This window comes from Monopterus albus, unplaced genomic scaffold (genome assembly GCF_001952655.1).
Source record: "Monopterus albus unplaced genomic scaffold, M_albus_1.0 scaffold260.1, whole genome shotgun sequence".
Lineage (NCBI taxonomy): Eukaryota > Metazoa > Chordata > Actinopteri > Synbranchiformes > Synbranchidae > Monopterus > Monopterus albus.
In genome coordinates this window covers 1,211,568-1,230,081 of record NW_018128140.1, presented here as the reverse complement: position 1 = coordinate 1,230,081, position 18,514 = coordinate 1,211,568, and the positions used below count along the sequence as shown (strand labels likewise).

The window sequence follows — 18,514 nt, the reverse complement described above, 5'->3', positions numbered from 1 at the left end:
TCCTGCAGGTTGTGGGCCCACGGGAAGACATCCCCACGTCGCTCATTCGGGCTAAGCCCGGCCGGGCTCCGTGAGGGGAGGCCTGGCCACCAGGAGCTCGCATTCGAGCCCCAACCTCGGGCCTGGCTCCAGGGTGGGGCCCCCGGCTGCGCCTTGCCGGGCGACGTCACGGTCCTTGATCTTAATCTAATCATAAGGGGCTTTTGAACCACTCTTAGTCTGACCCGTCACCCAGGACCTGTTTGCCTTGGGAGACCCTACCAGGGACATATAGCACCCGACAACATAGCTCCTAGGATCACTCGGGTACTCAAACCCCTCCACCACAATAAGGTGGCGGTTCAAGGAGGGGATTTACAAAGTCAATTCAAGAAAAAGACAGTTGGAAAGTTTTAAGTAAATAATTTGGAACTGTATGAACTTGTAAAATAAAGCAAAAAACTAAAAACAGATCAACTGAAAATGTCTCAAAAATCACCAGCAGATAAACTGAAAACACTAATTTGGCTTTAAGATGGGGAAACTCACTTCCTGTACCTGGAGAATAAGCTGCTGTTTTCCTTCTACACCAACGACTGCACCTCAGAGGACCCTCTGTTAAAGTCCTGAAGTTCGCAGATGACACAATGGTCATCTGTCTCATCTGAGACAGTGATGAGTCGGCTGGCCCTGTGGTCACAACAACCTGGAGATGAACACACTCAAAACAGTGGAGGTGACAGTGGACAGTGGACTTTAGGAAGTAACCCCCCCCCAGACACAACCAGACACAAAGACAGTTTCTTGTGTTCACTCTGATGAACAGTTAATCCTGGTTTATATGTATAAAAAGACAGCAAACACCACAGTGCCATAACCTGTAGATACAATAACTGTACATACCTAAATAGCTCTTTTAAAATTGTATATAGGTACATATATTTATTAATAGATTGTAGTTTTTATCTTCTTGTCATTTATCTTTATTCTGTTTTATTCAGTTTTATTTGGTACACATTGTGGGCCACTGAACTGTAGTCAAATTCCTTGTATTTATAACATACTTGGCAATAAAGATTATGATTCATTGATTGAAGATGTTTGTTTTGTCATTTCTTAAAACTAAAACATTTTCTGTAAAGCTTTGATGTTTTTAATACTGACAGTCTTTGCACAATTTCAAACTCATCATTTAACTAAGATGATGTAATTTCATGTGCTGTCATCTCGAATGTGATGGCTGCAAACTGATGAGGAACACACGTTCTTCAAAATCGAATTCACTGGGGCCATGACAGAGATAGTCTGGAGGCCTTCACTAGACCAAAACACTTGACCAGTACCCATTTGTGATCAATGTCATGCCTGACAGCTGATTGGCCCCTGAAATTTCCAATAAATATACAAGTCCTATAATTTTCTTTCATGCTGGTGGAGAAATTGCAGTTATAGTTTCTTTTGACAAGTGCAACATGGCAACATGCAGCAGAAGAGGATCTCACATTGCAGCATGTTGCAGCTCCCAGATCTGAAGAGACCTGAACTTAAGGAACACTAGCTTGTGGAGCGAGTGTCATGATTTGTTCAAATACCAGATGTCTGTGAGAGTATTTGGCCAAAGGTTTGTAGAATGTGAATGTGTGTTCAAGGCAAACCCCAATGATTAGGAAGTTCACCCTACAGCAGACTGTCATACAGTATTACGAATCTCACCTGACTAAGGCTCACTAACAAGTAGGCTATTTATTTACTACATGAAGATCACTGCATACAGGAACAACTACACAAAATGCATCATACTGTATGATTGAGTTACTCTTTTGTGCCCCTGGTTGGTGTTCAACAGGTTTATACTTGAAGCACCTCACAAATCAAAGTAATATTTTGGTCAAACCAGCCAAGAAAATGTCAAATATCTGTCTAGTTTCTTTTACTGACAGATCAGACTTTAAAAGGAACAACATGATAACGTTCTGGACTTATTAAAACTACTAGTTTAATTTCTGTCTTATTTAAAAATTATAAACAGTTTTAATGCAGGTGGCCTTCAGTATAGAAGCTCGGGGATTGGCTGTACATTTCCTCTAGTGTGATTGGACCACGACAACGTCATTCAGAGGTCTCAGTATAATAATTGGTCAGGAGGTCTGTTGCCCCGCCCCGGTCCGTCGCAACGGATGTCCGTTATGTTCTTGTGTTCGGATAGAGTGTCAGAGCGGGAGGGAGAGTTACCACTGCACCGAATTAAGTTTTTAAAGCACACATTTACTGAGCACATCGGATCATCTAGACAGACTGACCGTGACATAGTGCCACACTTCCCGAAACACTGACATAAACATTTATAACCCTTCTCAACCGGGACTCCCACCTCTTCTGAACTCCGCGGGGCCCGGCGAGGGGCTGCGGGAGCAGATGGAGCCTGCACCGGCGAAGGCGAAGCCTCAGGGACGGCTACTGGTGTCCACCCCGCTGGACGCCAAAGACGAGCTGGAGGAGGTAGGTTGAGTCGTTTTAACGGCTCAGAGAGATCATATAACCATATAATAGAGTGGGTCAGAACGGGTTTAGCGGCGGATATGAGCAGTTTGTGAAGTGTATGTTCTAAAACAAGAAGCGGATACAAAGAGATGGAACCATTTTATTAACCTGCACTGAGGCTAAGCTAGTTAGCGTGGCTAATGGCTAAGAGAAACGTTAGCATAGCTGTGTATTAACACAGGTAAACATATTGTAGTTGCTGTAAATCCAGTGCGCGACAGGTGAGGTGTTTCAGTTGTTTGTGAAAGACGTCATGGTGATGATAGAACGTTAAAGATATAGCTAAACGACTGTTAGCCTAGCATGCTATTTCTACGTAAACATATAGATGGAAAGTGACAGATGCGCATGCGCCGTATCAGTGTTTCCCAAGTGTTGTCAAAAGGTTTGTCAGCAGCGGGAATTGATCAAAATTCATACACGTCCGGGAAAACCTGGAAACGTGTAGACATGTTTTATGGTCCAGAGAATGAGAGAAATGTCCTGGAAAAACATTGTGTCATCCTGGAGAATAATTTTCCTGCTGCTGAGATTGAACTGTTACATCAGTTTGGTGAAGACAACGAGCACTTCCTGAATAAATAATACAAATCACTACTGAAGTGTAGTTTGAAAAAAAAAAAAGTTAGTGAACTGGTCAATTAAAACAAATAGTGGCTACACTTTTCTAATGTAACACTGTGTGACCTGTAGGGTGATCATTTTCACAACTAACCTTAGTATATAAACTGCAACATATGATTAAAGTTAAGTTGGCTAGTTAGCTGATTTTGTGTTTACCTGCTTGTTTGTCCTGCAGTTGTGTGTGACTGTAGCTGTGCTGCAAATAATGTGTGTGTGTGCTGAGAGCTACAGCTTCATGAAGGGAAACATATTTTAAGTAACTGTATTCTCATAATTATTATTGTGGCTTAACCTCATTCTCATTGTTGACAGTGTAGAGTGAGTACTGCTAGTCTGCTGTTGTGTGTGTTCTCAGAGGAAGCATCAGTCAGGGGTCATGTGTGTTGTAACAGTGTTTACGCTGTCTCACAGACATGAGCACTTGTGTTTCTTCTGTTCTGAGGTTGAAATACAGTTTTAAACCAGTTGCATTTGCTCTCATTACTGTATGTCTTCAGCCCTTTATCTGTGAAATAAAACTCTGAATAAAGCATAGATGTTTAAAGTTCAGGTTTGTCAGTTCAGTCATAAAATACAGTCTGAAGTATCATTTGGTTCAGGACCAGGGTGCAGCACTTACAAAGTACCAGAACAAATAAGGTTTATGGGTAAAAAGTAAGAACCTGAGTTCTTATAATTTTAGTGTGAGGTGGTTCAGTGGCATGTTTGTATAACATGATCAGCACACATGATGAAAAGGAGACTTGAATCCATCTGATGTACATGTTTGTGTGTTTAGAGATTGGAGCGCTGTGTTGGGATCGTCCAGTCGTTGACTAATGGGCTGTCAGAGAGAGAGGCCAATGACGCGCTCACTGCAAACGTAAGAAATACACACTCTGCTACAGCTAATGCTGCAGATAATACTGTGACAGCATTACTGCTACCACTACTGCTAATAGTCCAGATAAGCCTGACAAATACTTCAATTACTGACAAACACTGCCAATATAAAAAAAAAAACCCACTAGTTACAATTACCTATACTACAGCTGATACAGTGACAAGTACTGCTGTTATGAAACACGGCAACATAAGAAGGGGATTACTACATGACATAACAAATACACCAACTACTGTGACAAATACTGCTAAGGTCGGCACTACAACTAATACACAGATATCACTGTATGATATTACTGCTAGTACACATTCCACCTCGGTGTTTCCACTATGTACATTTTGCAGCGGTTGCCCGCCACTGCAGAATTATTATGCAGATATTTGAGGAAATATCATAATGTTGTAATTACACGACTCTGCTATGGCTTTTAATTTGAAATGACAAATCCACAAAGCAGAGACACATAGCGACACCCGGCTGATGTAATGGTAATGGGTACTCTTTCTTCCTGTTTACCTCAGGTGTGTAAAGGTCAGCAGCAGCATGAGGAGGTGTGTCTGGGTCTGTTCACCCTGGTCCTCACAGAGCCGGCCCAGGCCCAGAGGGTGAGATACCACTACATCATTTCTCGCATGTGACAGCACTGTGGCATCACTCTGACATCACTGTGTATGTGTTGGGGGTGGGGGCAGTGTTACAGAGACCTGACGCTGGTCAACAGAGATGGGATGAACGTGGTCCTGGTTAAGATCAACCAGATCCTGATGGAGAAGTTCCTCAAACTGCAGGACGTCCCCAGAAGTCAGGTAACAAACTGAAGAAGCACGAACAGTAGCATAGAAGTATTCAGTTAAAAGTAAAAGTTCTGCAGATGCATTTTTATGTAAGTTAGAGTACATAAGGCGTTTCATTATAACAGAGTGTCAGAAGTACTCTGTATATTATGGTATGGATGAGTTGAAGTGTTCATTGCTGTGATGTTGTGCCTGGCGAAGGTGCTGCTAATGCTGACTCACTGCAAATGCTGGGTGGCTTTATCTACACTCTTATAATTTATTAGTTGATTGTATTTTGTATTTGTAAAATGAAGCTGTAAGGTAACTAGTAACTAAAGCTGTAAGATAAATGTAATGCAGGGTTGCATTATGAAACACCGTATAAAAATTAATTGTTATTCCATGTACAGTCAGTTACTATCAATACTGAACATAGCTGCGGAAAGGAGGCGCTGCAGCACCCCCTAGTGGTGGCCGCATGTGGTAGCATCTTATACTTGGCAATAAAAGAGAGGTAAATAAATAAAAAAGCTTTCCACAGTGACCATGGTAAACAACAGCAATGCAATGAAAATTTTTTCCCACAGTCAACATTACTATTTCAAAGACCAAAATGCTACCACTACCAACATTACTGAGGACACAGGAAAAGTACATTGCTACTGCAGATGCCAAACTAGTTATAACAACAAACATGAGCAACAGCGCTGCAGCAAAGCCAGTCACTGTGAGAAAGCGCAGCAGCGGGGTCTCTGGGGATCCATAGGACGCCTCTTCTGTCTGTGCTGGGACTACTGTGCTCAGAGGAGCCAGGGATGACGAGGCCCTCAAGTCTTAGGATGTTAACAATGAGGGCATCTCATCAAGCTGTGAGTTAGTTATGTGCTAATACTTTAGTTTGGTTCTGATGAGCTAAATGTCATGAATGAGAATGTGGATCATTAATACAAATCTAAATCAATGAAGGTTAATAATAATTTTAGAGAAACATCCAAAAGCATCCTGTGAAAAGCATTTTCAACATTCACATTTTCAATCAGGACTTTCACTTGTAACAGAGTACTTTTACAGAATCAGAATCTGCTTTATTGGCCAGGTGTGTCGGACACATGAGGAATTTGACTGGTACATCGGCTCTCAGTGTGTATGTACATATCCCCATGCAAGGGGCAAGTAAACAGTAAACCAGCATACGGCTGTGTAAAATAACAAAAGCAGTATTAACAAGCAACAAACAGTGCAAACAATGCAAAATAAGCAGTATAAACAGGCAGTAAACAATGCAGACAGACAAAGGAATGCTCATTGAAATGAGATAAATAAGGAATAAAAATAGAGACCTGTACGAATCTGTGTAATATTAGTACTTTTACTTAAGTAAAGGATGAGAATACTTCCTCAACTACTGCTGCTAACATGAAAACTAACAGGCTTTAGTTATATAACATGTTGTAGTTACATCCTATGATTTTTAAATCATGTTTGTAATCCTGTTTGCTGTTATAATCCTGCTAACCCTTTAGGGTCATGGTGTCTCTGCAAAGACGCCTCCCAATCCAGCTCAGCCAACTGTCACAGTCACTTGCAATTCAAGTGTTTATTCAACAAAACAACCTTCTGTTTTCATCCTGTTCTTAGGGTTGTTATAAATGATAAAAAATAGCCAATACCATGCTTCTGTGAGACCATGATATTTCCTATGAAAATCTCATACTGTTGTGACCCTATTTGCCTCTGAAAGGCAATGCTGAGTGTAAAGTAGCACCAAGTGGAAACAGCCAGTGAGGTACAAGCATCTTGAAATTATACTGAAGTAAATGTACTTGTTTACTTCACCTGGGTACACAGGTAAACCCACAAGCACACACACACCTTTACACACAGGTTTACAGGTAGAGTCAGGTACTGCAGTGTTTTTATAATTAAATTCTGCAAAGATGAAGATTTATATATTAAACCTGAGTGAACATAGTTTTGAGTTTGATGGTTTTGCCCTGTGTTGCGCATAACCCTCACTTACATGAGTCCTGTGTCACCTGAGGAAACTGACGTGCTAATGGAAATGTTGATGTGTGCAGCTGGTGTGGCTGGTGCGAGAGCTGGTGAAGAGCGGAGTGATGGGAGCTGACGGGGTCGTCATGACCCTGCTGAAACAGATCGCAGGTCAGACACTCTCACTTACCTATAGTTTCTCCATGCATCAGGGTACCTGCTGTAGTCACTGTGTGTTTACTCTGTGTGCAGGTGGAGACATCTCCACTAAGAACCTGTGGCTGGCTGAGAGCGTCCTGGACATCCTGCTGGAGCAAAAGTACGTGTCAGTCTGTTTAAAGAACTGGTTCAGTCAGACCACACCGTGTGGATTAAATGGGATGTGTTTATGAAAACACATCCAGCAAAGAGCATCCTCTTACTGTGGTGTAAAAGGACTAGTTTTCTCCACAGTAAAAAGCTACTATGAAGCAGGCAGAGGGCTTTTATTGTGAAGCAGCTGGATGTATTTTTCTCTCACTATAGGGAGTGGGTGTTGAAGAGTGGGATGCTGATAGCGATGTCAGTCTACACCTACCTCCGCCTGATCGTCGACCACGGAGCCCCGAACCTGCTTCCACTCCGTCAGAAAGAGGTCGACTTTTGCATCAGCATGCTGAGGGAGAAGGTGAGGGGGGGCGAGGATGGAACGAAGGAAGTCCAAAAGGTGTATCTGTCTCCTGTGGTTGCAGCGATAACCCTCTCTCTCCTCCTGTAGTTCATGGAGTGTCTGATCATTGGCAGAGATCTGGTTCGTCTGCTGCAGAACGTTGCTCGGATCCCAGAGATGGAGCTGCTGTGGAGAGACCTGCTGCACAGTCCACAAGTCCTCAGTCCTCAGTTCACCGGTAAAGTACACTACCCAGAATCCCTGGTTCCCTTTCCTGTTTCTGTGTTCAGTAGAGTTTTGCTTAGTGTACTGATCATTGTTCCAAATAATTGACAGTTTCTCTGTAAAATATGAGAAAATTGTGAAAAGAGAAATCTTTGTGTTGGTCACACAAACTCAGAGGTTTTCAGTTTAATACAACAAAAGACTGGAGCAAGTCCTCACACCATCTGGATTCATCAGACATCTGGTTAATGTTCTGTCAGTTGATTAATCCCCAGTGGATTCGGTTCCCAATTTAAGTGCACTGGTTCTGAGAATCTAGCTCAAACAGAGATCTGTATTTATTGTATGTGCTGAAAGAGAAATTATGGAATTCCTGCTTTTCAGTAGGTGTTCCACACCTGTCAGTGCGCTCAGTTGTGCAGCAGGTGTCGGACAGAGGGAGTCCGGTGCAGAGGTGTGGGCCCTCAATGATCCACAGTCTGTGTGTTTGTGTTTCAGGCATCCTCCAGCTTCTCACAGCTCGCACCTCCAGAAAGTTTCTGGCCTGCCGACTCACGCCTGATATGGAGACCAAGCTGCTGTTCATGACCTCCAGGGTAAAGATCAGGTTCTGGTGTAGACCACATCGGGCTGCGAGAGTCCACCATCAGTCTGAAGTGCTGTAGCCTGTGTATTTGTCTTTAACATTGTTATAACAGGCATGTATAGGTGCACTATTACACTCAGTGCTTCCCCAGGATGAAACTGTTCAGGTATGGCCCACGGAACAATCCATGACATTCTGGTACCGATCCAGCTCATCACCCGGATCCAGGAGTATATCTAATGGCATTATGGGGAAACAGAGCTCCTTGGTAGAGGTTTGCCAGAGGTTCTCTGAGTGCTGTTTAGTTTTAATGTTGTGAATAAAAAAACCTTGTCTTCTGAGACCACAGTGGCTCTTCAGACACCTCCTGCAGCTTGATAAGTTTTTAATCAGAGGAAAGAAATCTGCATTTCCCTCAGTTTGGGCTGCCAGAGCTTCTGTAGGCCCTTAAAAGGCCTTACATTTTAAACCGGAAGAAACTGTCAGACTCCATTAAAACCAGACCAGTTTCTCTGGTTTAGAAATGTTGTGATGTTCTTCCCTGTGATCAGAGAATGGTCAGGATCTAAACACCTGGACCTTGACCTCAGCTCTTTCCTGTCTTCACCTGTGTGATCAGGTACGGTTTGGGCAGCAGAAGCGATATCAGGACTGGTTTCAGAGGCAGTACCTGTCCACAGCTGAGAGCCAATCCTTGCGTTGCGACCTGATTCGCTACATCTGTGGTGTGGTCCATCCGTCTAATGAGGTGCTGAGCTCTGACATCCTGCCACGCTGGGCTATCATTGGCTGGCTACTTACCACCTGCACGGTAAGTAGGCGGGGCCTCAGACTGTCAATCTGGAGGTTGGAATTAATTTAAGTCAGTCACATTGAAACCTATTAACTTGTGTGTCTCCAGTCAAATGTGGCCGCCTCCAACGCCAAGCTGGCGCTCTTCTATGATTGGCTGTTCTTCAGTCCTGAGAAAGACAGCATCATGAACATAGGTAACAGGGTTTACTCAAACACACAGCTTGTCACATGGAGTTTGGTACCAGCAGCAACTTAATGCCCACTTTGCCCACTTCCATCACAAGATGGTGATCTTAACAGAGCGCAGTAATTGGCCTTGTACAGCAGGGGGTGCTCTGAGGCTGCATCCACCTGACAGACCTTTACGTTGCTATACTGATGTCTTTCATGAGATAGAATAAACTTTCTGTAAATTTAAACGTGACTTTAATACTAATGAATGAAACACATGTAGTCCTCAAGTCCCTCACTGTATTTAAAGAATCTAAAGTGATGTTGTTGTGTCGTCCTGTGACAGAACCGGCCATCCTGGTGATGCACCACTCCATGAAGCCTCATCCTGCCATCACCGCCACACTGCTCGACTTCATGTGCAGGGTAATATATGCTACAGACAGGCGACCGCTTATTCAGATGCAGTACGAGTACTTGCATTTGAGTACTTGACCATACAGAGTACTGATACAAGTACTGAATAATAATGCAGCATTTCTAGTAGGAGTGCAACAGTTCACCAAAGCCACAGTTTGGTTCAGACCTCGGTTGTTTTTGCAACTTTTTTTTGTGAAACAAGGCAAAGTGGGGTACAATTTCTGGATGAAATGGTCAGCAGTGCTCTGCAGGTTCTGCACCTAATTTCTACTATAAAAATTATCATGAGTTTTTACTTGCATGAAATCCTGTTTACTCTGTTATTGTGAGTAAATCAAATGCACAGCAGGAGGCTGTCGCTCCTGTCCGTGGTGCAGGAGACTGTTCTGGTTAGATTTTTTTATTCTGTCCAGATGTTCACAGAACAAAAGATTACACTCAGCCCACCATTAACAATGGACACTACTAAATTATAAGGCATTTCTAATTTTGAGTCCTGTGTGTTTTCTTTTATTTGCTGTTTTTCAGTAGAAGACAGGCACAGCTTTGTTAAATGATGACTAATATCTACAATCTAAACTTGTTCAGAGAGGTTTTAAATTCTTTAACCAACTCTCCAGAGAACAGCAACTGTTCATCAAACCATGAGGTTTGATTGTGAGAATATAAACAAGGTACTTTTGTTTGACTCCCTTTGCTTTTACATGCCACCCCTCTCTTCTACCCTTTTTTCCTACCTCCTTGTTCCTTTCCCTCAGATCATCCCTCATTTCTACCCTCCGCTGGAGTCTCAGGTGCGTCAGGGTGTCTTCAACTCCCTCAACTTCATCATGGAGAAGAGAGTGCTGGCGTAAGAAACACACACACTGTTCACTTTGATAATTAATAAGTAATTGTTTATAGATTTTTTTAACATACAGAATGTTGAAAAACTTAGAAAAAATCAACTGGACTAGATTTCTAGGTCGAAGACATTTCACCTCTCATCCAAGAGGCTTCATCAGTTCTGACTGACTGGTGTTGAGCCGGAGATATTTATCCCCCTCGGTGGTGTTTCAGTCCTTTGAAGGCCAACAATGTCCCTTAACGACTGAGTCGTTATAGTCCAGTATTGGTGAGAGTCGTTACCTGTCTTTGAATCCTCCCCTGTGGGCCGATGCCTATTGTCCTGGTGGGCATGTTTGGACAGAGATCTCAAAACAGGATTGATGGAAGACAAGTTGTGTCTTAGTCCACCACCTCTATTTAGTGAGGGGTGTTCTATTTTTACAAAAATTGCTTCACTCTAAGTTTTTCAGCTTACTATGACCTGGATGACTGAGAATCTGGACTAACATACAGAATATTTCTCTCTTAAACCCTTCAACACATCATCTTCTTCTCCCCTCGGTCTGTGTATTCTGCTGTGTGTTAACAGTAATGTGATGCCAAGAAAACGGTAATGATACAGCTACTGGCTGGAAATAAAGCTGTGGTTTTCATAGTGTGAGACCAGAGGACTTCAGGGGAGGCTCAGTTGTCTTCATGATTTCCTCTGAGAGGAGGCTCACCTTCCAAAGTGTGGGAAGGTGAGCCTCCTCTCGGAGGAATTCATGAAGAAACCTCTGGCCTAGAGCAAACTGTTGATGTGCTAATATCAGTCATGCTAATCTCAGACCCTTGCACTGTGAGAACAAGCAAAATGTGCAATATGGATATGTTTTTACAGGTTGTTGGTGTATCTGTCCTTGCATATTGATTATTAATCATTCTCTCTCAGTCACCTTGCTCCACTGTTTGATAATCCAAAGTTGGACCGAGAGCTTCGATCAATGCTCAGAGAGAGATTCCCCGAGTTCTGCAGCTCACCCTCACCCCCAACCGAAGGTAACACACACAATAACATATATCCCTGTAGCATGCTCTACTGCACACTAACACACACACGCTGTAACACACTAACAAAACACGTTGTAACGTGTTGTAATGCACAACACTAAAACATTCTGTAACACATACTGTAAAATACACTAACACAGTAACAAAACATGCTGTAACACACACTAACACACTGTAACACATCTCACTACAATACACATTTAACTTTCTTTATTTGTATCAAATAAAGAACCAGGAACAAAGATGGCATCCTGCATATTTGTGTGTCCCACAGTTAAGATGGAAGAGGCTGTTTCTATGGAGATGGACAACCATGTGTTGGACAAGGAGGAGGGTTGCTATGACAACACAGAAGCCACCTTCAGTGATGATGAGGAGGAGGTCAACAACAAAGGTGACTAGACCTGGACAAACCAAACACATCAGTTTAATCCAGTTTAAAGACAGGTGTTGGTGTGAACACCTGCGGTTCACCTACTTATTGATTAAAAACTCATCACTCTGTCAACCAATCACTGTGCAGGAAAGAAGAGGGAGTTCCGGTTCCATCCAATTAAAGAGGCTGTGATGGAGGAGCCTGCTGACATCACATCCTGGCTGGACCAATTAGATGACACCATAAAGGAGAAGGTGCTGCAGCTGCAGAAAACCAGGTGAGCTCCTGCAGGACAGGTCCTCAGATCAGGCCAGAGGTCTAAGGTCACAGCTCAGTCACTCTGGGTTTATTGATCATGTATCAGTGATGTGTATATATATATCACTATGTTATTGATAATAAACTGGTAACAAGGGGTTTTGTCCTCAGTGACACAGAGACTCAGTGTGAGGTGATGCAGGAGATTGTGGACCTGATCCTGGAGGTGAGCCTCCTTCTCCAGCACGTTCTGCTTTGTTCTACTGGCTTCTACTGGCTTATGTTACATTATGTTCTGTTCTGCTTTGTCCAGGAGGATTTTGACTCGGAGCAGATGTCGGCTCTGGCCTCCTGTCTGTCTGAACTGTTTAAAGATCATTTCAGAGGAGACGTCCTGCCGGACGAGATCACTGAGGAGTAAGACTGCACCTTTCTATCTTCAATTGGGTTCAATTCAACGAGCTTTACTGGCAGGATACTGCCTAAGGATTAGCATTACAGTGACAAACATATAAATACATTTACAAGCACCATAATTCATAAAGACAAATTATTTATATAATTAGGTAAAATAGAAAATATAGTAATATACAGTAGAGAAAAAAACACTGAGGCGCTTGATTAAATGATTGGTTGGATTGATTTTTTTGAGGTGGTGGCAAAGATTTTGGTATAGCGGGGCGCCACTGAGAACTCTTACCAGTGGAAACACTGGACATATTTTTGTGGCTAATATGATGTATTTTGATTTGCGCAGACTGATTCAGACCCTGGTGTTTTACTTTTAATTTGTGTGAAGACCTTTGTTCTTATATGTTCATAGGTGTCACAGCACAAGGTGTTGCTGTATCTCCACCTCTCTCTGTAGATACAGCTGCCACAGTCTGATCTCTTCAGGCCTCCAGGTCTGCCTGTGTCGGCCTCTCTCAGTGGCGCTGAGTCTCTGAGTCCCTCTCTCTCTCTCTCTGACTGCCCGTCTGTCTCTCTGCAGGTCCCTGGAGGAGTCGGTGTGTAAACCTGTCTGTCTGATCTTCAGGAACCTGGTCACTATGCAGGAGGACAACAGTGGGTTCTCTGTGCTGCTCGACATGTTGGCTGAACTCTACCAGAAACAGCCCAAGATCGGATACCACCTGTTGTACTACCTCAAAGCCAGGTGACAGCTGCACCTGGTTTAGACATGTCGTCAGATGTGAAACCATGTCTACAAACATTAGAAACGCGACATTAAACATGTCAAACTGTGTCTGTCTGTCAACAGTAAAGCAGCGAACGGTAAGATGATGCTGTACGAGTCTTTTGCTCAGGCAACAGCGCTTGGCGACCTGCATACCTGTCTGATGATGGACATGAAGGCGTGTCAGGAGGACGATGTCCGGCTCCTCTGCTACCTCACGCCCTCGATATATTCCGAGGTACAGCGTGCACACAGACACACACTGTAATGTTATGCTCACCTGCCTCCTGAACCTCTATTGTTGCTCAGTTTCCAGATGAAACACTGAGAAGCGGAGAGCTGCTCAACATGATTGTGGCCGTCATCGACTCTGCACAGGTAACGCCTGAGTAGTAGCAGCTGCACTGGGACCTGGCCCTAACTAACACAATAATAACATAATGTTCTGTGGATTTAACATCCAGATGATGAAGGTTTCCCAGCAAACTCTGAGATGTTGTACAAGTATTCTCTGAATCTTCTCCCTCAGATGTCTGGTCAGTTAAGTGCAGTTTCAAAATAAAAGCAAAAATTAGTTTCCCAGAGTTGCAGCGATGTCGGTCTCTACTGTACCGACCTTCAGCACTGTGCACATGCTCATGCACTGTGGGGATGTAATGTACACAGTCCAGACAGGTTTATCTTCTCTAAAAGTCAAAAGGACAAATACAGCCTGTCCAACCAGAGATCTCGCAGTCGGCTGGCCATAGTGCTGCTCCACTCTTACACAAACATCAAGCATCTTTTGTTCTGTGAGTAAAGAATAACCCATCAGTGTCTCTCCTACCCCCATAAAAAACTAGACATGGGCAGCAGGAAGCTACAGAGCAACAGAACAGACATGCAATAGTACCTGAATAAAGTTGGGCTTATTCCATATCACTAGTGGAGAAACAAGGTCATGGTCAAAGTGTTTATTCGTCATATGCACAGTTAGGAAATTGTGTTTCCCTGTACAATGAAATTCTTATTTTGCCGTCCACATGAATGCCACACAATACAAGTGAAATATAAAGTAGATGAATAAGTAACACTAAATCTAAGGCACTTTAAAGCAGCAAATGAGATATAATAAAAATATATTAGAATATAATAAGAGAATGTATGCTACATGGGAGCTGTATGTGCAGTAGTCAACAGTCAATGTGCAATTATGCATGTGCAAACTGAGAATGTAAACAGTACAGGTCGTCAGTACATGACGTATTTCCTGGTAATAAACTCCTGTCAGCTGTTGGAAAGAGAGTTTTTCAGTCTGGAGGTCCTGCATTTCATGTGGAGCTGATGATGCTGTTGGTGGTCCTGTAGTCTTGGATGTGCTGCAGGCCTTGTCACATCCATGCGAAGTCAGCAGTAGAATAGAAGCCAGCTTTGACTGTCAGTGACGACAATGTTTGTGTACAGTTACAGGAGCTGATGTGTCATGTGATGATGGGGAACCTGGTGATGTTCAGGAAGGACTCTGTGCTCAACATCCTCAGTGAGAAATGTCACACACAGATCAGTTACAGTACAATGTGTTGGACAGAAGAGTTGGACTCTGACTCTGTCTTCTTCCTGTATGAACAGTTCAATCTCTGGACTGGGAGACCTTTGAGCAGTACAGCACCTGGCAGCTGTTTCTGGCCCATAGTATCCCTCTGGAAACCATCATCCCCATCCTGCAACACCTCAAATACAAAGGTGAGTTCTGTACTGATCCAACAATCAGCCTGCTGGTTCGCTAACGTTATTGACACAAAGTTCATTAAATGACTGCAAAGAGACCCAGAACCACCACAGAGATTCTGTTTTCTGACTCTTGTCTTTCTTGGGTGTTTCCTGTTTCCAGAACATCCAGAGGCCTTATCCTGTCTGCTGCTGCAGCTCCGCAGGGAAAAGTATGCCAAACACAGAGCATTTCTTTCCTCATGTTGGAGACTTCTGTCTGTTAATGTCTCTGTCTGTGCATCCCAGGCCGACCGAGGAGATGGTGAAGATGGTCCTGAGTCGTCCCTGTCACCCTGAGGACCAGTTCACCACCAGCATCCTGAGACATTGGGCGTCCAAATATGATGACACGCTGGGAGAACACATCAAGGCCCAGCTGATCAAGAATAACAACCAGCCTCGCAAGAGACAGAGGTGAGGACACAGAGAGAGACAAATACAGGGACAGTCTCGTCACTACAGATACAAGATAAAAACCAGTTTTGTGTCTCTCTCCAGTCTTCGTAGTTCCAGCAGTAAACTGGCCCAGCTGACCCTGGAACAGATCCTGGAGCACATGGACAATCTGAGACTGAGCCTGAGCAACACCAAGAACAACTGTCAGTACACACACACACACACACACACACGTTTAGTGATTGATTATTGAAGATGTACTGACCCCTGACTGTTTCTGTCGGTCAGTCTTCACACAGACCCCAATCCTCCAGGCTCTGCAGCACGTTCAGGCGAGCTGTGACGAAGCACACAAGATGAGGTATGCACATATGCACACACGCTGACTGGTGACATCACAGCAGGTGCTGATGACATCAGTTCCTCTTCTTGCAGGTTCAGTGACCTGTTCGCATTGGCGGAGGAGTATGAGGACTCTCAGTCGAAGCCTCCGAAATCTCGGCGTAAAGCTCCGGCCTCTTCACCTCGCTCCAGGAAAGGAGCAGCTCCACCCACCAACAATGAGGAGGAGAGCGCCTCCAGCAGTGCCTCGGTACGTATCAGGTCCCAGCCTCTGTTCTTCAGTTCCAGGTACACGGCCACAGTCCAAGGTTTTCTGGACCCGTTATATCTGTCTGTGTTTCAGGAGGAGGAGGACTCGAAGCCCAAAGCTCCGAAGAGGAAGAGGAAAGGCTCGTCAGCCGTTGGTTCTGACAGCGACTGATAAGTCACACATGAGCTGCCACACAGACTGCCAGCCAATGAGCTGCTCTGACCAATGGAAAAGGCCATGCTCCCTCCTGATGACACGCACTGATGGCTGTGGGAAGGGCGGGGCTTTGAGACTTTAAGTCCATGCAGTGAACTCACTATCTCATGTGAGACTGATGCTGTTTCCATGGAGATGAGGACTGACTGGGTCTCATGTGGCTGAACTCCCATGATGCACTGGGAGGATTAAAATATAAACTCTGGGAACCAAACAGCTGATTTTACTACAGGGAACATGTGAATGAAGATGAGTGTGTCTTTTTTGGGGTGGGGGGTGGACTTTTACTGTGGAGGAGCCTGACTTCCTGCTGTTTTCAGCAGCTCCTTCCTGTTTGTCTCACTGCAGTAAAAGCTCGTCTGTTGTGAACCACATGTTGGATGACTTCTCCGTATAAAAGCAGATGTGTGTTCTGTATGTTAGTGGGGGGGGGTCAGGTTTGATGCTGCTTGTTGGCACTGCAGTCAGTAAAGGACCATTTCAACTTTTTATCAGTCAAATTTAAAAACAGAAAATCTAAATGGAGTTTGGCATGAGTCGGTAGGTTTCTGTGTGGTTGTGTCAGGTACAGCCTAGATGACATATGGCAGGTTTCCATCCACCTGGTTTTATGTGCATTTTCATTTTGCATCATTAAATATGAGTGCACCGTTAAAAGAAATCTCAGAACATGACAAAAAAGCTTTTACTCTTGTCTGAGGCATGGATAAAACTCAGAGTAAACGAGACTCTGTGAACAAACACGGACCTCTGTGAATCATGTGACTCAAACCTGAGTTGGAGGGAGCAATGAGGAGGCTGTGGCCTTCCTCACATTAACACATGAAACTAACAGAAGTGTCTCATCATCTGAGTTCTCAGTGGAGATCGTTAGACAGCGCCCCTTCTGCTGCGGTTGAATGGCACCGACTAGTGGGCAGGAGGGGGCGAAGACAGGACTTCAGTCAGTCAGGGGGGTGAGGAGAAGGATTCTGGTCCCAGTGATTCACATACATCAGCAACAACAACACAACCAGAGGGAATGTTGGACAGCAATAGGTGATGGTTTGCACTGGTGCAAAGTACCTGCTTCGTCATACGTAGACAATTATTGTACTTATGTCACATGCTCACAGTGTTTAGCAGGCAGGAGTTCACATGTATACTTAAAGGGGCATGATGCCACAGAAAATGTATCACTTGAATTACAAGAATTTGAAGTCGGTCTGAGTCTCTGTGGTGTCTTCAGTTGCCTGACTTGTGTTTCTGCCAGCAACACGCATATCTTGGAGATTACTTTCAAGAATGAACGTGGAGAGTTGAGCAGGGAGAGCTTGGGCAGCTCCACGGACTCCACAGGACACTGGGAACGGGCTGACGAAGCACGTTTAACTTTGAATTGTTATAGTTAAACTTCAGCACTCACAAACCCCATGACTCGTACTACTGTATATTTAAATTATACAAATTGAGCTGTTAAACCTCTTTTAGCTTTGTTTTTTGTTCTCCACCCTGACATGTCTGTTGTTAACTGTTACATTGTTTTGTTTTTGTAATAAAATATTTGTGTGTGGGGGGGATAAACTAAAATAAAAAACAGGATCAGTTACAGATCCTGGTCTGGACCTGGACTGGTGATCACTGATTGGATCCACCTGCTGCTCCTGATATAAACCGGGAGACCTGCATCAATCCAAGTGAGACACACAGAGGTAGGTGGACTTCACTGATTCAGTTATAAGATATAATGTTTAGGCCAGAGGCTACTGTGATACGATGAAACTCTGAGTTTGGTTTCAGGCAGTCCAAAGAAGTCTGGTGTGGTGGCTTTGTTCAGGTGCAGGTCTGAGATGTGAGATTGTGGGCAGGTTTAGTTATAAAGAAGTTCAAACTGCTGGAGCATTTTTTTCTTGAACCAGAACCGTCTGATTCTTTAGCCTCAATGTCTTCATGGTTTCACAGAAATAAAGCTGCGACAAACCTTTTCCTGATCTGATGTCTGACGAGACCTAAATCTTGTTTCTCTGCAGCCTTCGCCATGTCCGCCATTAAATCCGGATCATCTCTGCGGAGTCTGGTTCTGACTCCGGAGCGGATCCCGAGCTTCTTCATTCCGTCCTGCAGCCCATTGCTCCTCTCTCCGCGACCCCACCGGAGGTCTCCTGACCAGACCCGACTGCTCTGCGACCATGACGACGACAGTCCGGGGGCGAATTCCCCCGACTGCACGGCGGCCTCCCCTCGGTTCCCGT

The 18,514-nt window shown here is 44.1% G+C and overlaps 1 protein-coding gene across 1 annotated transcript; it reads left to right on the top strand.

Moving 5' to 3' along the window:
- Positions 1-2,129: 2,129 nt before the first annotated feature.
- ints3 (integrator complex subunit 3) lies at positions 2,130-17,893 on the top strand. The gene is made up of 29 exons (XM_020621446.1): positions 2,130-2,478; positions 3,923-4,006; positions 4,549-4,632; positions 4,720-4,833; positions 6,882-6,966; positions 7,048-7,114; positions 7,321-7,462; positions 7,553-7,682; positions 8,168-8,265; positions 8,875-9,066; positions 9,157-9,244; positions 9,568-9,647; positions 10,400-10,491; positions 11,401-11,507; positions 11,794-11,913; positions 12,043-12,172; positions 12,325-12,379; positions 12,467-12,570; positions 13,145-13,309; positions 13,415-13,568; positions 13,640-13,708; positions 14,774-14,849; positions 14,939-15,052; positions 15,201-15,249; positions 15,326-15,493; positions 15,578-15,678; positions 15,764-15,836; positions 15,911-16,067; positions 16,161-17,893. Exons 1-29 carry the CDS (start codon positions 2,395-2,397, stop codon positions 16,236-16,238), a joined length of 3,060 nt encoding a protein of 1,019 aa, XP_020477102.1. The 5' UTR covers positions 2,130-2,394; the 3' UTR covers positions 16,239-17,893.
- Positions 17,894-18,514: the final 621 nt, after the last annotated feature.